This window comes from Talpa occidentalis, unplaced genomic scaffold (genome assembly GCF_014898055.3).
Source record: "Talpa occidentalis isolate TD23 unplaced genomic scaffold, MPIMG_talOcc4v2.1 talOcc4.14, whole genome shotgun sequence".
NCBI lineage: Eukaryota > Metazoa > Chordata > Mammalia > Eulipotyphla > Talpidae > Talpa > Talpa occidentalis.
This window is the reverse complement of record NW_023601433.1, coordinates 79,427,975-79,452,421: the sequence shown is the minus strand read 5'-3', so window position 1 is coordinate 79,452,421 and position 24,447 is coordinate 79,427,975. Positions and strand designations below refer to the sequence as shown.

The window sequence follows — 24,447 nt, the reverse complement described above, 5'->3', positions numbered from 1 at the left end:
CCCATGTCTCAGTACGCCCCCGGCCCGGACCTCAAGACCGCGTTGGACAGCAGTCCCGAGGCCAACACCGAGGATGACAAGACCGAGGAGGACCTGCCCATGCCCAAGAACTACCTGTGGCTCACCATCCTCTCGTGCTTTTGCCCCGCGTACCCCGTCAACATCGTGGCTTTCGTCTTCTCCATCATGGTGAGTGGGTCGGGGCCAGGGGCCGCTCGGGAGGGGAGACCCTGAGCGCGCTCGACGCTCCCTCCCGACTGCCCCGAGCCCCCGGGGTTCTCTGTGCGCGACACCTCCGCCGGGGCCCTCGGAGCTCTCCCCAGGCACACCCCCCCCCCCGCGCCTCCGCCGAGCTCCCCGGGCGCTCGGAGCAGCCGCCCAGCCGCCCCGGGTCGGCTTTGCGCTCCAGCACCCGGCGGCGCGCCCTCCCCAGCCCGGGACGTTCTCCCGTGGACTCGGCTGCTTCTCTCCCCGCCTCCTTCACGATTCCTGGACGCGCGTCGATTCTTCTCCACCCGCTTGTCAAGAGCCCCAAAGCGCAACGAGCCTCGCGGGCCACCGCGCGCCCGGGTCTCTGGAGCGCGTCGGCTCCGCGCCCTCCATCCCCGCGGCGCCCGCGCTCGCGTTCTCCGGGCCACGGTCTTTCCGCAGATTCTGTTGGTCTTTCTGGCTTTGCTGTGCCCGGGGAGGGCGTCTCGAGCACTCCCTGAGGGCCCCTGAGCGGTTCCCGACGACCTCTCCAAGACCCGCGGCCCCGGCTCTGCCGCGCGCTCTCCCGGGCAGCCGCTGCTTCTCGCCTCCGCTCCGCCAGCCCCGGCCCCTCTTTAGGAGCTGCCGGCGCCAAATCACACACACGCGCTCTCGCCAAAGTGGCTTTTTGGGGGCGGCCCCTGCGCCCCTCTCCCCAGGTGCGCGCTCACCTTGGACTCTAACACGCGCAAACCGCGGTTCCTCCCTCTTTTGCTGCGCCCCAGCCCGCCCTCCCCGCCTCTCTTGGCGCCGGCGGGGCTCCCGGGCGCACCCCCGCCGCCCGGCCCAGCGCCTGGGGAGAGCCGGGGAGTGCGTCGGGCTTAGCACTGGGTCGGGCGCCCGGCGCGCTTTGCGCACGAGCCGCGGGAACTGAGGGCCCCTCCGCAGGGCAGGAGGCCGCTGCTTCCAGGGCGCGCGCTCCGAGCTCGCCTCCGCGACCCTCTTCCGCGTTCCCGGGAACTCCGGGCGAACCCCGGTGGCCGGGCGTCCGGAGCCTGCGAGGCCCCAGCCTTATTGACTGCAGCAGCTGGCCCAGGGGTGGCGGCGGGGCGAGGTTCCGACCGGCCCTGTCCCGGGACAACCCTAGCGGAGCGCTCCCTCCCCCACAGGCCCACCGCGACAGCGCGAGTCTTTGAAACACCCGGGACACCGACTGGAAGTCCGGGTTTAGCTCGGCCAAGTTCTAGAGTCCTTGCACCACATCCCCCATCCAGTCTGCCCACACCCTCCCTCGTGGGGTGGCACCCTACTCGCTTCGTGGGTGCCCACGGACACCTCTCCTGAATCCCGTGTGTAAGCTTTCTGCACCGGTATTCAAGAGCGCAGCCGCCAGACTTGAGAGTACCTGGGTTCAAATCCCCGTTCCGCCTCCAACTAGCTGCGTGATCTGGAATCACTGCATCCCTCTTAACCTCAGTCTTTTTGTCTGTAAAGTGGGACTTTTTATAACCATCTTTCTTGGGTCGTTGTGAATGTTAATGAGATACTAATTGTAAACGGCTTGGAGTAATGACCAGCTGGCCATTTCCTGAGCCTTTCTCTGATCACCCCCCTGCCACATGCACAGCTTTCGCACGCTTTCCCTGCAGCTTTTTGCCCAAAGCACTTGTCTCCATCATGTACTGATTAGTGGGCTTACTGTCTGTGTTCCCTCCTCGGAATATAAGCTCTGTGAGGGCAGGGATAGTTGTGAGTGTTGTTTGTTGCTCTGTCTTTATGACCTAGAAGAGAATCCGGCAAGTGGTAGATAATAAATATTATGAACTGAATGCATGCATGCACGCAGTTTTAGGACCCTGATGTCTGTGTTGCTTCTGGAACTTTTTTCCCATACTGAAGCCCCAGAAGCCACCATATCAAGTTCCTTAGTACCAGCCAGCCAGTTTCCTTCCTTCCTGCCTTTCCAGAGATACCCAGTCTTAGTCGTTTGTTTGTTTTTTCACTGAAGCTGGGAAGATGTAGTGCCAAATTCTCCAGGAGCTACAGGCCATCTGTCTGGCATTGGTGTCCACACTCTATCCTGGTTTATTAATGAATCAGCAGCAAGTCACCCCTTTCCCAGTGCCCCTTAGCAAACTGCCTACAAGGGGTTTTCCCTGTTGGGTCTGCGATGAGCTGACACTACAGCCTGCAGGGACAGGTAGGACACTAATGAAATGGCTTCTCCACTGGGACGTTCTAGGGACGTGTCCATGCTTTAAACAGACTTCTTTTTCTGACCTCTTTATTTCCACCACCCTCCCAACAGTTTTATAGCCAGAGGTCATTCTATTCTATCAATTATGGGCAAGTTTCATATCTTTATGAAGCCTTGATTTTGTCATCTATAAAATGGGAACGTGAAAAATGTTTCAAGTTGTGCAAAACTGTTATAAGAAAGGCAGAATAAAGCATGTCGAGCCCAGAGCACGGTGCTAGGTAATTGTAATCATTGTCAAACAGATGGATGGAGTCAGGAAACAACATGTGTCATATGTGAAAATAAGTAGAACGTCAAAGAAGAGATCCCCAAATTCTAAATAGAGTTTCCGACACCCTCTGCATTGCACCCCCTCTAAACCCTAGAAGTGTGTTCCCATTGAAACAATGCAGTTCTAGGCTTTACAAGTTTCTTGGATGAAATCTCTTAAATCGAGAAAACAGAGGAAGAGGGAGGCAATGAGGAGGAAGATGACTGGCCAACTCTGCCAGGTATGTGCTGCCCCTAGAGTGTTGTGTGATGTTCAATCCGAGCTGTTGTCAGATACCAGCTGTCGATAATTTGTGGTAAGTGTGGCCCACCATTATTGGGAGTGAGACCATTCCCCATGGAGGCATCTGGAAATGTTGGGGCACATCTGTGGTGCCTCAGGGATTTTTTAAAGATTTATTTTTGTTTATTTATGCATACAAGAACTGGGGTGTAGGCCAGAAGTGAAGGGGGTGAAAGGATTCACCAGACACAGAGTGGGGAACAGAAAAGGGGGATCTACTGAAATACACTGCTGAGGGGAGCAACTGGAAAGACAGGAGAGGTCTGCTGCACCATGTGGGTGACGGGCAATAGCTTGATAGTGCTGAGACTTTAACTCCTGCACCACCAAGGAAGCCCTGCCTCAGGGATTTGGGGGCACTGCCGGCATTTCTTGGAAAGGGCTAAGGCTACTAATGTCCTGTTGTGCTGGAGACTGCCCCCTGAAGTGAAGGATTCACCTACCCCAAACATCAAAAGCACCTCAATTAAGAAACACTGTAAAATAATGCAAATTGATATAAACATGGACTTATGGAATATTGACAAAATACTCAAAATAACTAATTCCCAGAACTATAAGAGAGATCCAGCAATCTCAAAACAATATCTTTATTAAACCAAGTCTGAGAAGCCTTCTATAAAATCACAGAGTTGGAGTAGGCACTGGAGAATAATAAAACTACTTTGAAAAAATACATTTGAGAAGAAAACTTCAAAAATAAATGAGTCATATCCTCAAAGAAAGAAGTAACAGGTTATAAAGAAATACAACAACCTGAATTGCAAAACAGAGTTCTTGGGAATTAAAAGTATGAGTGTTTTATTTTTTTGTAAACAGTGAAAGATAAGAAATTAAAGTTGTGTGTGTGTGTATTGTGGATGCCTTTCAGCAGTACAACCCCTGGTGGCGCAGGGGTTAAATCTTAGTGCTATCAAGCTATTGCGAGCCACTGAGGCATGAGTTCAATCCCTGGCCAGGGCTAGCTAACCACATGGCGCAGCAGACCTCTCCTGTCTCTCCCTCAGCTCCCCTCAATAGTGTATTTCATAGATCTTCCCTTTCTACTCCCCACTCTGTCTCTGGTGAATCCTCTTACCCCACCCCCACCTCTGGCTTCCAGCCCAGTTCTTGGATGCATAAATAAATAAAAGAAATCTTTTTAAAAAGTAAATTAAAGTTAAGGAAAGTTCACTTTTCACAAAGGTGGTGCCAAAGCAAAGAAGGAAACCTCTGCCCCTCCCAAAGCAGAAGCAAATACAAAAGCTTGGAAGACCAAGAAGTATCGCTGAAAGGCATCCACAACACACACACACATACACACGCACAAACACACACAAGAAGATCTGCATGGTCACCCACCTTCTGATGGCCCAAGACATGACAGCTCCAAAGACAACCGAAATATCCTCACAAGAACACCCCCAGGGAAGCAAAACTAACCACCATCAAGTTCCCCCTGACTAGTGGGTGAGCCATGGAGAAGATGGAAGAAAACACACTTAAGTTTTTGCAGATGCCAAGGCCAACAAGCACCAGATCAAACAGACTGTGAAGAAGCTCTATGACATTGACAAGGCCAAGGTCAACACCCTGATCAGACCTAATGGGGAAAAGAAGGCATCTGTTCCACTGGCTCCTGATGATGATGCTTTGGGTGTTGCTGGCAAAATTGGGATCTTCTAAACTCAGCCAAGTGGGTTAATTCTAAATATAAATCTTTTCTCCATAAAATAAAAGTTAAGGAAACCTTAAGCAAGTAATACAAAAATCAAAAGGTGGAAAATATGGAAGTAATTCAAGTGTCCGTGGGCAGATGAATGATAAACAAAATGCAGTCACACAATGGAATATTATACAGCCTTAAAAAGAAAGAAAATTCTAATATATGCGACAACATGGATGCACCTTGAAGGCATTATGCTAAGTAAAAAAAAGCCAGTCACCAAGAGACAAATATTGTATGAATCCCACTTAAATGAGGTACTCGAGTAGTCAAATTTACAGACATAAAAGACTGGTGATTGCCAGGAACTGGGGCAAGAAGAGAATGGACGTTATTGTTTAGTGGTTATAGAGTTCTAATTAGGGAAGATGGGAAAGTTCTGGAAGTGGATGGTGTGATGGTTGCACTACACTGTGAATGTTCTTAGTGCCACTGAACCGCATGCTTGAAATGGTTAAAATTGTAAATTTTATTTACAATAATTTATTGCCAATTATTTGCCACAATTAAAAATTATTATTACTAATATTACTAATTATTTGCCACAATTAAAAAATATAATTATTTTTAGTAATTATTTGCCACAATTAAAAAATATAGGAGATATTTCTGGAAATAGAAGGAAATAGTGAAGAAAATTTGAAGCTCTTTCCTAGAAATCTAAAAGCTAACTAGAAAGATCCAGAAAGAAGAAACAAAAAAAAAAAATCGAGAGTGGAAATGATCAAATAAATATAGAAAAAATGCAGAATCATCCCCGAGTTTCCAGATTAAAAGTGTCCCCCATTACCAAGTAGTATGAATGAAATGAGATATGCACCAAAGCACATCATTGGGAAAGTTCAGATATTTAAGGATAAAATTTTTTCCAACGCTACAAGCTTAACAAAGTGAATACACCATCATGATTCACAGTGACTTCAGAATGCTTATCAGCAATGCCAAATGCTTAACAATTGTGAAACAATGCCTACAAAACCCTGACGGACCATGATCTCCAACCTTAATTCTAGACCCACCCAAACAATCACTCAAGATAGAGGAGAGAATGACAACATTTGCAGACAGGCAACATCTCAAAGTAAAATAATCTGCCTAATATGTTTTCTCAGAAAATGGTGGGACGATGTGCTCCCCCAAAACGAGAGTAAATTTAAAAAGACATAGGATTCAGAGAAAGGAACCCAATACAAAACATACTCAGAGAAATCCTCCTCAAAATAAAACTATCCGTCTCTATAACTCACAGAAAATGCAGCTGATAATGGATGGTTGATAGAAAGCATTGTCAAAACCCATTATCTGATTGTGGGCTGGTACACGAAGCCACAGCCCTGCCCTCAGCCTGGCCACACCTGCTCTAGAAGATGAAGTCTGTGGTCAAAAAGAAAGTAAGTGCCCATAGGATGGAAGACCATGTAAACTGAACCGTCTTTCCATCTGACCAATACTCAACTGGAGACTGCCCATCCATCAAAACTATATTTCAAGTGGACTTTAGTTAGGGTTAGTGGGGTTTCAGCCACCCGGGCAGAACTTGTAGGTAACAGGTGTTGGTCCAGGCAGCTGACCCAGAGAATATTACACAACCCACACACAGAAGCTCTAAATATTGAATGTTTATTAGATCATTCATTCATTCATCAAACATGTGTCACTTACTGCCCATATACCCAAAACTGTGCTAGGTGCTGGGGCTAACAGTGCAAACTCAAGGGCCTCACCCATACAAATTGGTTTAATTTGTTAAACCAATTGAATATTCCTTGGATCTCTCAGTGAGACTCTCTCAACCCTCTCTGGCTGCTTGCACATGATTTTCAGCTGAGAAATGGGGTATTAATATTATGAACGCTTGTTGACTATTTTTCTTATCAATTTCTACACTTGAAGCTTTGAGGAACATTAGGATGGTTCCAGATGATAAACACCTTACATGAAGTGTGTCATCCTTGGAAAGCTCTGCCCTTCTAGGTTACTTTCACAACTTTCTCCACTATGTGGCAGAAGGTGACCATGACATTTGGTATATACATTGGGAATCTAGAATTTAAGTTGCTGTTGGAGTCCCTTTACACCTAAATCAATGAAAGTACAGACCGCATCAATTTCAAGATGTTAATCTGTGTTCCTAGAAAATAAAATACATTTAAATTCCATTTTAATTTACTGATGGAATGATGTCATCACCTAGTCAAAATATGAGCGATATGGGTAGAACAAGTTTGGTCACTAGTGGATCTAGTAGATGGGTGTTCAACCTGGGTTATGGGAATGAGGAGGTGGGTTATGTTATTCTGCTGAGGGTTTTTTTTTTTTTATACATTTGAAGTTTTCCATAGTAAAAAGTAAAAAAAAGAAAGAAAAAAATAATCCACCCAGAACTTCCCTCCCAAAGTAATTAAACACTGTCCAGATAATACAACAGCAGCTATTTAATGAGTTAGCAAGACAGAGCAAACTATTTCTGACTTACAATATGTGCATTTTAATGATGACTTCAGAAGATACCTTTGGATAATCTTCAGGGGGAGACCAGGTAGGAGGATGCACATTCTAGAAGTGTTCTTAAACTTTAACCACTTGAGGATCTTGGCAAAAATGCAGATGCCACTCCTATTTCAAAACTCAACTGGAAAATCACTTCCTCCAGGAAGCCTTCCTTGATTGCCCTCCCTTTACCCACCATAGTTTGTGCCCCACTATACTGGGAACAGATTTTCCTCAGATCACCTTTTAATTCCTTAAACCAATTGATATGTGTGAGCCCTTGAGTTTGCACTGTTAGCTCTACCACCTAACAGTTTTGGGTATATGGTCAGTAACACAGGTTTGATGGATGAATGAATGGATACAGAGGATTAATTTATTCCTATCTTTTTCTCAGAGGACTTCCTTCCCTTTCCTAGCTGTGTTTCACATTTCTGTCAAAAAATTTTCAGAAAATATCCAGAAGACCCAGTTAATGCCAAGGGTCCTGGGACACCTGTCAAGGTTTGGTTCCCAATGACAATTTTCCCAACAGGTGCAGAACTCACCAACATTCTCACACTGCAGACCACAATTGGAAATTTGTCTTTATTCTCAACTTACAAGTCCAGGGCATGACGCTCTTCAGTTCAGAGCTGATCATCTAGAAGTGTAATACCTTCTGAGCATGAGCCAGAACATACCTGAAAACCTCCAGTTCTGCAATTTCAAGAATAAACCAGACTTTCCAAAACCGAGCTTCTCAGACAACAGGTCCTGCTGGTGTTAACAGGTTTTACACCCCTCCCCTCAAAAAAAAAGGAGGCAAGATTGGGAGGATGCAATGGAGAAATTGAATACTAAGTTAAACAAAAGTAAACTGTTTCTTTTCTTTTGGTGCTTCTTGAAACCTCTGGCCAGCCACTGTGCCCAGTGGCTCTCAATGGAATCATCAATAATATCGGACACTTATACTCAACATGTTACCCAGGATTCCTTGATCCTAAGACGAATGTGCCATAGGACACATGTTGGGGAATACTGTTCTGAACAATGCACTGGTCTTCACTTTTAACTAGTGGAACTATTATTGATATGGGGATTCTACAGGGTTTTCCACCTGTGTCTTATACATTCCCCATAAATTCTTTGCTGTAAGAACTTATAACTAATTGACTATAAGCTATCTTACTGTAAAAGATAACATGGCTGATTAACAGTTTGAGTTGATAGTCTGATTTCAAGTTTGGTTTCAACTGATGTATATTCTGCTAGAAAGTGGTAACATGTCAGTTTGCAAATCCTTCAGTGCGTACAGTCAATACTCCTACATGTCAAAACCTACGGTTACCGATGTATGAAAAATATAGGAGAGGGAGTTCAAATTCATGACAGTCTTCGACACCATTAATTATCGATTCTTTAGCTCATTTAGATATGAGTTTATTCTCAAATTCTATTTTTATCAAATTTATCTTGTAATATTAAAAGTGGGAGGTAAAAAAGAAATAAGCTTCTCCTAGCCACCCCCAAAAGAAATGGTTACATGATACCTGATGAGTGTAAGTTTCTATTTGATAGCAGAGAACAAGGTGGAAACAAAATTTTGATCTTTGGCACAGAATATGATGTAGACGAGTCAGTGAAAGCACTGGGTATGGGATACAACTTATAAACGCCGCTCCAAATACGTCCTGCCAGTTATACACATGACATAGAATCACGCAGAATCACAGTGTCTCTCATCTGCTTGTTTTAATTCCAGGAATCTAATAAGAAATAGCAGATCTTACACCCAACGTTAGTTCCTAAATCCTAATGATTGAATCTTTGTGTGTGTGTGTGTGTAATTTTTATCCCTTTTTACAGCAAAATTGGCTTAGGACAAATTAGTTATGTGGTTAAAAGGCTTGCAGTGAAGGATTCATTGAGAATCTACCGAGAACCATTTCATCCCTAAAATTTTCTTGCTGTATACCCCCAGCTCTTCTCTCTCACGGGTGTTTTAAATGGGTCTTCCTAGCCAGACCTTTGGTGATGTTCTTCCTCCCTTATTCTTTTTTTTTCCCTGCAGGTGAAATTCATGGGTTTGTTTTTCTGCTTCCTTTACCCTTTATATCACTTCTGCTATCCCCCAAACTGAAGGAGACCACCTAAATAGAACTCCTTCTACTAGTAGTATATTGGTTCTTCATTCTGGATAAGTTTAATAGTGTGGTATTGCGGTTGTTGGTATTATTATTTTTACATTTGTCCATATGTCTTTACGTCACAGAGTATTTTCATACAGACATAATTTTTCTTGTTTTCAAACAATCCAGCAAAGTAATTGAGAAAGCTGTTCTCCCCATGTATCCATGATGGACAGAAAAATGACAGTAACATACAAAATAAAACACAACAGTCCTTGCCCTCATAGAGTTTGCAGTATAGCAGCTTCAGCATTATAACCAGACTGCTATGCCTGGAACACAGCATTGACGTTCTAGAAGCTTCCACTTAATACACTTGCCCCATCAACATTAGAAGCCTCATGTAATACTCTATTCAAACCTGGCAGAATTCCTTTCTAGATTTTTTTGGTTGTAATGTAAGACAATTCTCACTTGTCCTTGAAGATATTTCTGGAAAGAAACAGATTAGAATCTCAAGAAGAAGATGGAGAAGCATGAATGGATGAGGATGACAAGGAAACACACTTGTGACTGTAAATCCCATCTCTGAATACCTTTAGGTACAGACCTTAGGAGCAAACAAAATCTAAACAAGAAATCACCAAGTTATCAGCAAGCTCAGACGTGATAATAAAAATAGTTACCAAGCCCCCACTGGTCAAACCATTTTGATGATACCTACTATGTAGGGCTTTGAGACCTAAGACTATACCGGCCTATATACGAGAAGTTCTAACCCGTGGACAAAACTATCTCAGGCTGTGTTCAGGTACCTTGAGGGGTGTGTGTAAAAAGGAGAGAATTTCACTTACTATCCACTGACGAATGTGCACTAGAGATTAAGCGGTGAAGAAAATGGCTTTGAAAGAAAGAAAAGGTGTTTTGATGAAAGGGAACACATTCTAAAATTAGCATTTCAGTAATAACAACTTGATAGATCAAAATATTGGCTTATTCAAAATAGCATGCACAAAATTTTAAATACCAGAACTAAAGTTAGGAAATGTGAATGCTATACAGAGAAAGCTTCACCAGGTTTCTTTTTTTTTTTAATTAACCCAATGGAGAGGCTTAGCATTCATCAGATGTTCTTCCCAGCATAATTTTGAATTGAATTATCAAATGAGTTATTAAACATGAGACCTCGTGCCTGATATACAGCAACTGCTTAATTCATATGTCCCTGTTGTATAAAAGTGAAAGTAGAGAGTTGGATGTAAATACTGATTTCAATACAGGAGATTGTCTAAGTAAATTATAATATGTCATTTATAAAATGGGATGTTATATAACTGTGAGACTCACATTTTTAAAGCATTTTTATGATTCAGGGAAATGTTTAAGAAAAAAGAATTAAAAACTGTACATGCAATGAGATTCCACTTTCTTCTCTTTTTTTTTTATTAAAGACTCATTTATTTATTTATACAAGTCCTGGGTATAGTCAGAAGTGTGGGAGGGTGAAAGGATTCACCAGAGCCAGAGCAGGGAACAGAACAGGCAGACTGATGAAATACACTGCTGAGAGGAGCAGCGGGCGTGGCAGGAGAGGTCTGTCGCGCCATGTGGGACCTTCACAGCCCAGCGCTCAATCACTGCACCACCGGGGAGGCCGGAGATTCCACTTTCTTTATCAGTTAAAAGTATCTATATGCCCATATATGTGCACTTACATGTGTTCCGGGGAGCAGGGGGACTAGGAAGTGTTCCAAAGTGTCTACAATGGTTTTCATTTAAGTGACAGGTTTATGGACAATTATAATATAAAAATTAAGAGCACAAATTCAATGATCAGGTTCACCGAGGTTTGAATCGGGGCTCTCCTGCTTGCTGTTATGGGACATGGGTCAAGTTATTTAAGCTCTGAGCCTCAGTTTCTTCATCTGTAACTATTGCCTGTCTACAGAAGGTGGTCATGTGAATCCAATGGGGATAACAATGGAAAGCACTTGATAAATCTTGGCTATTATAATTTCAATTTTTCATATAAGGCTTCACTCATTTCCAAAATTTCTATAAGAAAAGATTAGACCTTATTTTTCTAAGATGACACAGAGAAAAAATATCCAGAAAGAAGGAGGAAGGTATTGCTGATTGGGTTTTTCTCTACCACAAGAAGTGATTTTTGTTCTAAATCCTGTGTTCTTAGAGAGCTGAAATGACCACTGCTGTCTCCTTCTGATGGTTTGTCCTAGTCTTGAAAACCTCTAAGGATGGAGAAACTAAAGCTTATGAGAACAGTTCCTGCCACAAAGTAATTACTAGGAAAATGTCAGTGGTTTTGTTGTTTTGCTTCCAATTCTGGCAGGTTTTTTTAATGCAGGCAAAAACTCACCTCCACTAATATAAGCACACTTTTTAAAAAATGAACTATAATTGACATGTAATATTGTGTAAATTCAAGGTGTGCATATGGTGATTTAATACATTAATATATTGCAAGTGGATGGCTGTGGTAGTATCAGCTAACACCTCTCTAGGTCACATAATTATCTTTTTTGTGTGTGATAAGAATAATTAAGATCTAGTTTCCTAGCAACTTTGAAGTTTATAATACAGTATGGTTGGCTATAACACTATACTGTGATGTTCGTGCTCCAAGACGTGATTATCTACCAGCTGCAAGTTTGTATCCTTAAATACTATCTCTTCTATTCATCCACTGCACTCTCTGTTTTTACGTTTGATTTTCTTAGATGTCACGTAGAAGTGAGATTATCCAGTATTTGTCTTTCTCTGTCTAGCTTATCTCACTTAGCATAATGTCCTCAAGGTCCATCCATGTTGTCACATATGGCAGGATTTCCTTCTTTGTCATGGCTGAATAATATTCCATTGTGTATCTACATCTTCCTTTTCCCTTCATCCATGGCTGGACACTTAGGTTGTTTTGCTGTCTTGGCTTTCATGAATAATGCTGCAGTAAACACAGGAGTGCAGGTATTTCTTGGATATCCTGTTTTCATTTCCTTCATATAGATGCCCAAAGTGGGTTTGCTAGAACCTCCATACTTTCATCAATAGTTAAGCCCATGTTTTTGTTCCATCTCTCAGCCCCATGGAGGATACCCTTTCCTCCTGAGATAAGTTCTTCATGCTTTTGTAGGACATATGGCTCATCAACTTTTCCCTAGATGCTATCTCCTCGGTAGGTCTCCACAACAGAAGGAAATGGAGAACACCAAACATCCTGTGAGCCCCCCAAAATTCCCACATCTGTGTTTTATTGTGTCCAAGCCAGTGGGTATAACAAATGAACAGGGACCCCAAGGGTCAAAGCCCGGTCACCAACCTTCTCTTCCAACAGGGGCATGCCTGGCCTCCCTGCCACTGTAGGGTGCTGATTCAGGAGCTGTCGACTCTGAAAAGGAAGAGGAAAATCAGTTGAGAGTTGTCAGGCAACACAAAATTACTTAAGTACAATTGTGCCCCTCAGGGAAGGCACCTCAGCACCTGGAAAACTTTCTCAAGGGTAGAAAACAGAGGGGAAGTTTTCCCACATTCCCTCATTCATTCATTCAGCAAGTCTTAAACACCTAATACGTGCCAGGCTCTGTGGTGACCCTGTAGATAAAATGGCAGCTTCCGTACAGCTGGGCCTCTGACAGCTCGCTGGCTCTCTGTGACGGGGAGCAGCCTCCATGTTGGCTCAGCAAGTGAACACCCTTCCTCCTGCTGAGAATTCTGAACCAGGGTAGAGATAAGACACAGGAAACAGATGAGCATTTTAGAGATTGTGTTTTCAGATCCATAGCCAAGGGGATCCACTCTGTCCCCATTTGAGCAAACAGACTTCTTCAGTGCCCCATGGCATCCCAGGACAACCTGCTTGTCAAAGGAAGTAGTCAAGGTCCCAGCTCTCTGTGGGGAGATGGACCCTACACAGGTCATTTCAGAGTGATAAGCCCTTCAAAGAAATAAACAGAGGTACACAAAACTAGTGGGAGGCAGGTGATAGAGAAGAGAGTCTACTTTAGAAAGGGTGGTCAGCAAAGGCTGAAAGGTAAGAACAAGCCAACTATGCTGAAACCTGGGCAGAACCAGAAGTGCAAAGGCCCTGGGGTAGAATGGACCTGTTATGTTCCAGGGACCTATGCTGTGATATCTACGTCACCCACTTAAAATGGATTTAACTCTCCCAAGAAGGAATCCCACAAAATAGAAAGCTCAACCTGTTATCTAGTTCTAGATCTTAACAGACTATTTCATCTCAAGCCAACATGCTGTCATATTTAGCACCAATTCTTGGTTTACTCTTACTTCAACCCGCCTTCCCAACTAAAATTACTCAAAGCTGATTTGAGCACTGAAGCAGGATCTATTTATGTTTCCCTAGGCATTAATGACCCGTGAGTTTAAATGGAGCTTATATTAATAAACAGCAGTTGAATTATTAATATAAGCCCCATTTAAACTCATGTTCTTGTTGTTCCTTGTTATGTAACCCCCCCCCCCAAAATTCCCTTCTATACCCCTAGGAGGTGTTTCTTCCTACAAAAGTCAACTCTGCTAACTTATACCTGAATGGTCTGGCTCCTGCTTCCAGTGGGCCCTGGAGTAATGACCAGGCCCCCCCAGACTGCTTCTCAGCCCTGCCACCTCTCTTGCCAGAGAAGTCAGTGAATTGATTTCTCTGGACTCCACCAACTGGCTCACTGGGACCTGCCAGGCACAGAGACTGTCACTGGACCTTGATTCTTTAAAAAAAAGAGAACACAAGTGTACAGGAGGATACAAACTCTGGCTTGTACCCCAGTTCTTGTATGCATAAATAAATCTTTTTTAAAAAATAAAAAATCATACTGTGGCAACAACTCGAGTGTCTATTGACAAATGATGGATGAAAAAAAATGTGGCATCTACATACAGTGGAATATTATACAGCCTTTAAGAGGAAATTCTGATACGTGATATGACATGGATAAACCATGCCACAAAAAGACAAATATTGTACAGTACCACTTAAAGTGGTCAACTCTATAGAAACAGAGTTAAATGGTGATTGCCAGGAGCTAGCGGGAGGACTGGAGAGTCATGTTTAATGGACATAGAGCTTTAGTTTGGGATGACGGATAGTGTGGTGGTTGCACAACAATGTGAATGTACTTAATGCCACTGATTTTTATCCTCAAAAAGAGTTAAAATCTTAAGTTTTATGTTGTGCATATTTTACCACAATTATTATTGTGTGTGTGTGTGTGTGTGTGTGTGTGTAGAAGAACTGGGGTGTAAGGCAGAGGTGTGGTGGGGGTGAGAGGATTCACCAGAGACAGAATGGGGAACAGAACAGGTGGATCAACTGAGATACACTGCTGAGGGGAGCAGCAGGCGAGACAGGAGAGGTCTGCTGTGCCATGTGGGTCAGCTCCCTTGCCAGGGATAGAAGTCAGGCCATAACAAAGATAAAGCTGAGGCTTAACCCCTAGGCCACCAGGGAGGCCCCAACCACAGTTGTTCATTTAAAAAAAAAAAAAAAAACCTAGTACCTAACGTCCATACCAGTTAACTCAAACTTTCTCCAGGTGAGGGACCAGATATCTGCATTTTTTTAAAGCTACCCAGTTGTTGCTAATAGGCACCCAAGACTGAGAACCCCAGAATTCAGGACTTGAATTCTGGAACTCATCTTATTAGAAGTCCCTGACATCATCAAGCATTCCTGCTCTCCCATCCACATAAGAGGCCTGAAAGCAAATCTTCATTGCTGAGTCTCCCAGCATGCTGCTGACAAGGTGGTCCAGTTCCAAGAATTAATGGAAGGTTCCAGAAGCAGAAAACTCTGTGGTATACTGGGTGGTTCTCTGGCTTATAATTGTCTGCATATGCCAAACACCATCTCTCCTGAATAGTTCAAGAAGAGAACTGAATATTACTCAAATGCTGTGATTTCAGGATCAGACATAGGGGTTCCCACTGAAAAGTACAATTCACCATATCAGTGGTGTTCTTCTGCCCATAGCTCTTGAATATGCCGTTCCAGTCTTTGAGCTGTAGTGAAGAATCCATTCCCTTTGAGAGGCTTCTCAGCAATGGGAATTATGATACAGAAGGTTTACTATAAGATAGCTCAGCTGGCCTGACCTTCAACTCAGCAGCAAACCCTCTCTGAGCACTGGGTTAGGTTGGGGTGAGGAGGGACCTCAATGAACTCCCATTCTGGAGGGAAACAGACACATTCATTCACCCATTGATGCAATACACATTTCTTGAGTCTCCACAATGTACCAAGCACTGCTCAAACTACCAGCAGCAAGGGCAATATTTAAAATATTTAATGAGCTTGATCTGGGCACAGAATCAGAAAGGATGCTTGCTCTCATAATAACCCTTAAGTTGCTGGACCACAGGGAAATCTGAGGAAATTCAGAGGAGGGCAGGATGACCGGGACAATGGGGAAGGATTGCTGATATTTACCAGCAAGTACAGAAGTATTTCCATATTTTGGCATCTGGCACAACCACATGAGTAGCTACCAGTTGAATAACAGGTTGACTTGGGCATAGAGGTGAACAGTTGATTCAATATCCCTGACCTCGTGGGTAGAACTTCTAGTGCAGGAATGGGCTTTTTTTTTTTTTCTATAATGGACCAAATAGTAAATATTTCAGACCTTGCAGGACATGTCTCTGCCCCAACTATCCAAATCTTTTGTTGTGGCACAAAGGCAGTCACTGACAATAGAGTGTGACTGTGTTGCAAACAAATCTTATTTACAAAAACAGCAGGCTGGATTTGGCCCACAGGCCATAGTTTGTGAATTGCTGTTCTGGTGGACAAGACAGATCTACCCGTTCATATTTTCATTATACAAATATCTATCAAGCATCTTCCACATGACAAATATGACACTGGGTACTGGTATAGCATGATTAACATGATAGCACTTACATACTAATGAGAGACAAAATCAATCATTTTAATATGCTCTGGTGAATACTAAGATGAAAATAATGAGAAAACACAGAAGGGGAAGTTAATCACCCTGGGAATCCAGGGAAGACTTCCTGGAGGAGGTGGTAACCATATGGCCTGCTCAGATCATCCTGAGAAGCACATGTCTTTCCTTGTGTGTTGCCCATCATCATCAGCTCTTGTGTTGTGCCCCCTAGTCTCTGAACAGCTACAACGATGGAGACATTGAAGGATCCAGGCGACTTGGAAGGAACGCCAAGTGGGTAGCCATTGCCTCCATCATTATTGGTCTTTTCATCATCGGTATTTCTTGTGCTGTTCACTTCGCAAGGAGGTAAGTAGGCTTTTTAAATCTCTCCTGATATAAAATGTCTTTTCTTGAATGCCCATTGGACTCTGTTAGGTTATGCTCTGGTAACAAACAATCCCAAATAAAAGAGTTTTGATTTTTCTCTTTACTATTGTTACATGAACCATGTGGGTTTGTGGAGGGGCTCTACTCCATGCAGTCATTCAGGGTCCCAGGCAATCCAAAGCTCCACCCTTTTGTAGCTGCTCTATCTAGAACAGGAGTCAGCAAGCTTTTTCTGTAGAGTCAGATAGCAAATATTTTCAGGCCTCTAATACCATTTCAGAGGCAACTACTTAACCCTACCATTTTAGCCCAAAAGTAACCATATATTTTATGTAAATAAATGGGCATGTCTGTCTTTAGTAAAACTTTATTTACAAAAACAGGTAGCTGGCCCATGACTGTTTTCCAACCCCTATAACAGCAGGCCTCTTCAGCTAAGGCAAGGGGAGAGAAGGACAACAGAGTCTCACTGCCCCCAAGCTAGGGGCGACAAATGTCATTTAGACCCATAATTATTGGAAACAGCCTTCCCCATGGTTCCACATAATAGGAAGTGTGGGAGAGTAAACAGGATATTTAGATTATTACTTGCTCTGGCTTAACATATGATCGGCTAAATGATTTCCTACAGGATTTGCATCCAACCATCCAAAATGTTCTCAGTTAAGGAGCAGAACGGTCATCACATGTCTTTGGCATTGCCAGCGAGCTCTCATCTCATAAGGAGATGTGTGCTGTTGATATTTCTCTCTGAGTTTGGACAAATTTATTCTGGTTTCTCTAACTGGCTGAGATGGGCTCCATCTGCTTGAAACAATCACACTTTCTATCAGAGGTTTGACAGCCAGGGAGGTGGTATACTGATGGGCAATCAAGACCAGGAAATGACAACCCCAGCACCACCTCAGTCTCACTGCGTAGCTCCTGCTGAGACAGATAAGACCTTGGAGACATCCTGTAACACTTCTCCAGAACAGCGTGGTTTCTCCTCCTACACCATTTCCCTCCAGCTGAGTGTAAGCTTCTTTGGCTTGGTTTCAGGAAGGGCTCTTCAGATGGGTGAGGGAATAAGGGGACACCCTTTAGCCGGCCAGATCAGCCAAGTCAACCTTGGCACCAAGAGGTGGATGTCACAGTAGATCAACTTCCTGTATCAGGCAAGTCAGATCCAGGAGCAGTTGGATGGCAGGGGATCAAAACAGGAAGTGTCACAAAGGGAAGAAATAGATGGCTCTGGCCAAGGAGAGGAGAAAAGGTCACTAAAATATCAAAGGAAACTCTACGCATCTTGCCTAGATGACAATTTGATGGTGATGGCCTATGAAGGGAAAGAAGGCCGGAAGAGATGCTAACACACCTAACTCTCTAAAGAAGACGTGTGTGTGTGTGTGTGTGTGTGTGTGTTGTGGTGTATGTGGGGTTAAAGATGTAGAGATGGCCCCAGACTTCTAGGCTCAGGTCCCCGCATTACCACTTACCCAACTGAGACACTGCTTAACCTCCCTCAACCTCAATCTCTTCCACTATAAATGAGGTTCTAACAGTATCTGGTTTTTTAAAAAGATTTATTTATTTATGCATATAAGAGCTGGGGTACAGGCCAGAGGTCTGGGGGGTTGAGGATTCACCAGAGACAGAGTGGGGAACAGAACAAGTAGATTTACTGAAATACACTGCTGAGGGGAGCAGCAGGCAAGACAGGAGAGGTCTGCTTCGCCATGTGTGTTGCTCCCTGGTGGGCCGGGGATCGAACTTGTGCTGCAGAGGCTTCAGATTGCTTCATAGTGCAGTGCTTAACCCCTTGTGCCACCAGGGAGGCCCCTCTAACAGCATCTGTTTAACAAAGCTATTGTGGAAGTGACTTAGATGACCCACAGAACATGTATAATTTGGTGCCTGTTTCCTAGTTTGTGCACACACAAAAAATGCAAAGTATTCATTAATCCTAATATTACTAATGCCAGCATGGCTGAGAGAGGCCCTCAGAATTTAAGATGCTGCCCAACAGAGTTCAAGACTTTGTACTCAAGAGCCAAACCAAAGGATGGTGTTCCAGGGGAACAGAGCCAAGTCTTGGCCTAACTCCTGGGAATTATGAAAAGACATACTGCCCAGATCCATCTTTGAGTGAAGTGGGTTATAATTATAGCAACTGACATGGACATAAAACTTCGCATATGTCAGGCCCTGTCTGAGCTCTTGCAGGAATTACATTGACTCCTCACGGCAACCCCCTGCAGTTGATATCACCACCCCCATTCAGATGAGGAAACTGGGATTCAGAGAAGTGAATGACTTGCCTGATATCTCACACCTAGTTCATGGTACAAAAACTGGGGTACAGGCCAGAGGTGTGGGGGAAGGGGGAAGTGAGAGGATTCGCCAGAGACAGAGTGGGGAACAGAACAGGCAGACTGACTAAAATACACTGCTGAGGGGAGCAGCGGGTGAGAGAGGAGAGGTCTGCTGCACCATGTGGGTAGCTCCCTGGCTGGGGGTGGAACTCATGCTGCAGAGGCTGTGGACAGCTTCACAGTCCTGTGCTTAACCCCTTGCGCCACCAGGGAAGCCCTGGGTACTATTCTTGACCACAAAACCACACTATCTCCAAGCCAACATGTCCCTTCTATACACCCAGCAGCAAAGGTCAGTGAATGGCATTCACCTTGTGGCTAACTCCAGAATTTATTTATCTGGTGGGGGTGTGGTGAGGCTTCAATCTACAAAAAAAATAGGCATATTTCCTCCCTCCCAATCCAAAAGGAGTCACATACTAATGGTAGCCATCTGCTAACGGAGTGGTCAGTTTTCATTGACATCAGCAAACTCGTCACCCTTGTGTGTTCTAATTCAATGCCAAGGATGGGAGTCAAGTTACTGCCTGGGAGATGTACCCACAGGAAGGCTCTTTTGTAACTATCTGAAAGGCAGCGAGGACTTCACAGAGCGGCTGGCTTCAGAGGAGCCCAGGCCTTGTAGATGAGACCAAAGCCTGGACCGTGAAGCTTTCTGTTTCATTCAAAAAAGAAAAGTGAAAAAAATCTATTACCTTTGAAGTATTGTGAAATCCCACTTTTTAAAATAAATTATTCTTTATTTTATCAAGAAAACTGTAATCAGGGCCTCCTGGTTAAGTCTCAGCACTATCACCATGATGGCCTGAGTTCGATCCCTGGTCAGGGAGCTGACCCACATGGCGCAGCAGACCTCTCCTGTCTCGCCCGCTGCTCCCCTCTGCAGTGTATTTCAGTAAATCTGCCTGTTCGGTTCTGCACTCTGTCTCTGATGAATCCTCTCTCACATACCCCCATCCCCTGACACCTCTGGCCTACACCCCAGTTCGTCCATGCAAAAAAAAAAAAAAAATCTGTAACCAATATCTTACACACACACACACACACACACACACACACATGACTGGAATCCCAGGCAGTTCATTTTCTTGGAATAGACTCAGGTGAAGAGGATCTTTGTCCAAATTCATAAAAGGTCTCATTCATCCTAATTTTATGGGATGTTTATGTAAGCCGCGTGGTAACTGGAGCATAAAAAGAAAGCATTTTGTGACATTGAATCCATAAGACTTAGGAATTGTTGGAAGTAGAATATTCAAGTTTTAGGTAGAATGCTGTGCTAACAGAAAAGTTCTGGTCAGAACAGCATCAGAAACTTGTAGTATCTTAAGTCAGAATTGCCTTAATTGTCTGCTCCCAGTTTGCTTGAGAAAGGGAGAAATGAATTACATAGGGGCGAATATTAAAATACTGCAGTAGTCTTCTTATCAATCCTAATTCTCCAAGTCCCCCACCTAAAGCAACACGTCTGCACGCCCTTACTTTCTGCGGGTGTCTTGAGGATTCAAGCAATGTTAGTTTATGCAACTGGGTCTCAGAGCCACCTGGGACAGATTCTGCTGGGATATTTGTAAAAATTCAGATTCCTGGGCCCCGTACAGAACCCAAGTGGCCCTGAAATATGCATTTTGACAAGCTCCCTCACCTCACCTCCCAAAAAAAAATGGTTCTAAGTGTTCTGAAGTTATAGAGTCATTGTTTAAGACTTTGCATTTGATAGAGACCATTCTTGCCTGTAGGATATATGCCACAAGAAAAAAATTCTTTTTTACAGCACTAAGTAGAAGCTTTAGCTGTTGCTATACATGTACACACACACACACACACACACACACACCCTAGAAAGTTTGCACACCTCCCACATTTTCTCTTCCTCCTCCCCTCACACTCAAGCTCGTGGTCACATAGCTGATGTTTCATGGACTTCAGTGCAACTTCTTTAGCAGCAGCACCAGCTGACCGTGATGAAGCTTGGGTGTGAGGAAGGCAAGTGTTATCGACCACAAACGAAAGGCATCCAGTGGGCCTTCCTCTTTATTTTATCAAGCAAAATGTAACCAATCTCTTCCCCCAGAAATGATTGGGATCCCAGGTAGTTCACTTTCTTGGAATATTTCCTCTAAGTCAGGACAGAACAAGAACATTGAGTATCATCCACATTCATCTTGGGGCCCTCCACAAGAGGGCGCCCTACTGGCGGTGCCTTAGGATTAGAAGTAAGCGAGTGGGCAAAAAGTAAGCTGGGCTTCTTGCAAGAACATGAAGACCAAATCCACCTTCTTCCTTGTATTATTGTTTGCGTAAAGATTCCACCTCCCTGGTGGCCTAGGGGTTAAGTTTCAGTTCTATCACCTCTGCAGCATGAATTCAAGGCCCAGCCAGGGAGCTAACCTGCCTGTTCTGCTCCCCACTGTCTCTGGTGAATCCTCTCACCACCATCACCCCCTTACCCCCGTACCTCTGGCCTACACCCCAGTTTTCTACATACACACACACACACACACACACACACACACACACAAAGGTTTCTAGAGAAAGTTCCACACAGCTACTAAACATAGAGCTTCCATATGATCCAGCAATTCCACTCCTAGGTATCTACCCAAAGGACACAGAAACATCAATTCCAAAGAACACCTGCACCCCTATGTTTATAGCAGCACTATTTACAATAGCTAAGCTTTGGAAACAGCCCAAATGCCCAAAAATAAATGACTGGATCAAGAAGATGTGGTACATATACACCATGGAATATTACTCAGCATTCAAAAAAGATAAACACATGCAATTTGCAGCAACATGGATGGTGCTGGAAGGGATCATGCTCAGTGAAATAAGCCAAAAAGAAAAATACCGGATGGTCTCACTCATAGCAGGAATCTAGAAAACTTAAATAAGGGACCAGGAAAATGAATAACTATAAGAAAGTGAAAATCAGAATCAACAAAAAACTATGAAACAGAGACACTTTTGGGGGGGTGGGGGGCGGGAGGGGAGGGATTGGGATCAGAAAGGGGGGTTGCAACTGTATGGGGAATATAAAAATAAAATTTATTATTAAAAAAATAAAATAAAATAAAATATAAAAAATAAATAAATAAAAATATTTCTTGAATGTAAAAAAAAAAAAGAAAGTTCCACACAGATGTATCTTCAGAGAACTTTTTGTGATTCCATGATGAAAAATGGGGAATTTTACCAGAAGATCTTAAGGATCTTTCTTTGTTGGTTCATTGGTTCAGTTGAAGTAAAGACAAGTTAGACCTAAGTCATCATCAACAATGGAACGATTTTGACTTTGAAAAGGATATAAGAGCTGGTTGGACATTGAGGAAATCAAAACCTTAAAGGGATGTTCAACCTCCAAGGTAACTAGGGAAATGCAAATTAAAGCAACAATGAAATACAAGATTTTTTTTGTCTGTCAGATTGAAAAATTTAAAAGACAAACAGTATTATGGTTGATGAGAATGTGAAGAATTGAAAACTACACTGTTGCAGAAGAGTAAATTGAGACAGTCTTTGGAAGGTCAATTTGGATATATCCATTAAACATTCAAACCTGTGTGTAATTCCACTTCTCAATTTCCACCCTAGATACAGGAGCACAAAAAAGAAGCTCTCCCTAGCTCCATAGACTCTTCTCAAGGAAAAAAAAAAAAAAAAAACAATGTTCAGGGCCCATCCCAGACAGTTAAATTAGAATCTCCATGGTTGGTAGGATTTATTTAGGACTCCAGATGATTCTAACATACAGCCAGGGCTGAGAACCAAGGGTGCTCACTGCAGTTCCATCTGAAACAGGAAACCTTGAAACAACCTAAATGCATCATGGGAAAATGGTTGCAAGTGCAGTGGCTCATTCATAGCAGAGAACACCATCAACATTTACTAGGGACACGCAGCCCTCCCTCTGCCCACCTGTGACTATGCAGGTGCCTCTTTTCACCAACTGATAGGAATGATTATTTTCGCCAGCACCTAGATATACTTAAATGTATCTATCATTAAAATATTTATTGGATAAAGGGAAATAATAAGTCAGTAAGAATATTACATATTTCATATATCTACATACACACACACATATATATAGCACGATCCCATGATGTAAACACATATGCACACCTAAGATGAATCTCTAAATGTATATTTATAGATTTAAACACAGAGAAAAATGCCTGGAGGATGCGTGCCTCATGCTAACAGAGCTATTAACCCTCAGGAAGGAGAATGAGATTCAGAAATGCTGCAAGACATTTTGCTGCCTCTCTATCACTTGGGAGTTTTTTCACATGTGACACATGTAAAATAAAATGTATTTTGAAATAAAATGTTCCTTTCTGCAAAAGAAGCCAGTGCTTAGCCTCAAAAATGTACAGATCTGGGCCTCCCTGGTGGCACAGGGGTTGGGTTAAACTCTCATGCTATCACGCTGTCCCCAGCCACTGCAGCATGAGTTCAATGAATTCAATCCCTGGCCAGGAATCTAGCCCACACGGCGCAGCAGACCTCTCCTGTCTTGCCTGCTGCTCCCCTCAGCAGTGTATTTCAGTAGATCTGCATGTTCTGCTCCCCACTCTGTTTCTGGTGAATCCTCTCACACACAACCCAACACCTCTGGCCTACACCCCATTATTTCTATGCATAAATAAATAAAAATAAATCTTTTTTTAAAAATGTATGCTGATCTGCTAGGCCATTTCAGCACCTGTTCAATCAGTGACAGATGCTGAAGGACACTCTCTAGTGGGGAAGGCTGAGGGCCCCCATCTTTCCCTCTTTCTCACTCTTTCTGTTTGTATCACACAGTTCCTGAGGAGCCAGCAAGGCCACAAGCACGGGGCTGGACCTCATCTACTCACACCCCAAAGGAGTTTCTGAGGATTGGATCCTTGACTTCAGACTGTGAGACCTTTTCCTCCAGGACTGTCCAGAGGCAGGTCCCTGGCAAATGAACTGGGAAAAAAAAAAAAAAAAAAGGAAAAAAAATTAAGGAAAGTCGAGTAGCACAGCCAGAGCCGCCAGCCAGGGCAGCCAGAGTCATTGATTTTTTTAAAAAGAAAAACAGATCAAGTCTCAGTTTAGAAAGGCCTTTGTGTCCATTCTTCTCCAAAGACCAGCCTCAGGAATTGGCAATACTCTAAATGGAGGTGGGGGCCTCCAGGTTTGGGGCTAGAGGAAATTTCTGAGAAGAGCCATGGATGCTGGTTTGCAATGCTGAGCACAAACATTTGCAGCATGTTTAAAGTTGCCTAAGGGAGTTAAACTTGTGCATTCTTTTTCCTATGATCTTTACATGTTGTGACTTCACTCCAGTGCTCAGTAGCTCCTCCCCATCAGCTGTTCCTCCATCAGCTGCTCCTCCCTATCAGCTGCTCCTCCCCATCAACTGCTCCTTCCCCATCAGTGGCTCCTCCCCACCAGTTGCTCCTCCCCCAACAGCTGCTCCTCCCCAGTAGCAGCTCCTCCCCA

General features: G+C 43.7%; 1 protein-coding gene across 1 annotated transcript; it reads left to right on the top strand.

Annotated features, from left to right (window-relative positions):
- Positions 1–3: 3 nt before the first annotated feature.
- On the top strand, positions 4–23,811 carry TMEM233 (transmembrane protein 233). Its single transcript, XM_037511531.1, has 3 exons — positions 4–189; positions 16,461–16,597; positions 23,785–23,811. Exons 1-3 carry the CDS (start codon positions 4–6, stop codon positions 23,789–23,791), a joined length of 330 nt encoding a protein of 109 aa, XP_037367428.1. The 3' UTR covers positions 23,792–23,811.
- The last annotated feature ends 636 nt before the right edge of the window (positions 23,812–24,447 follow it).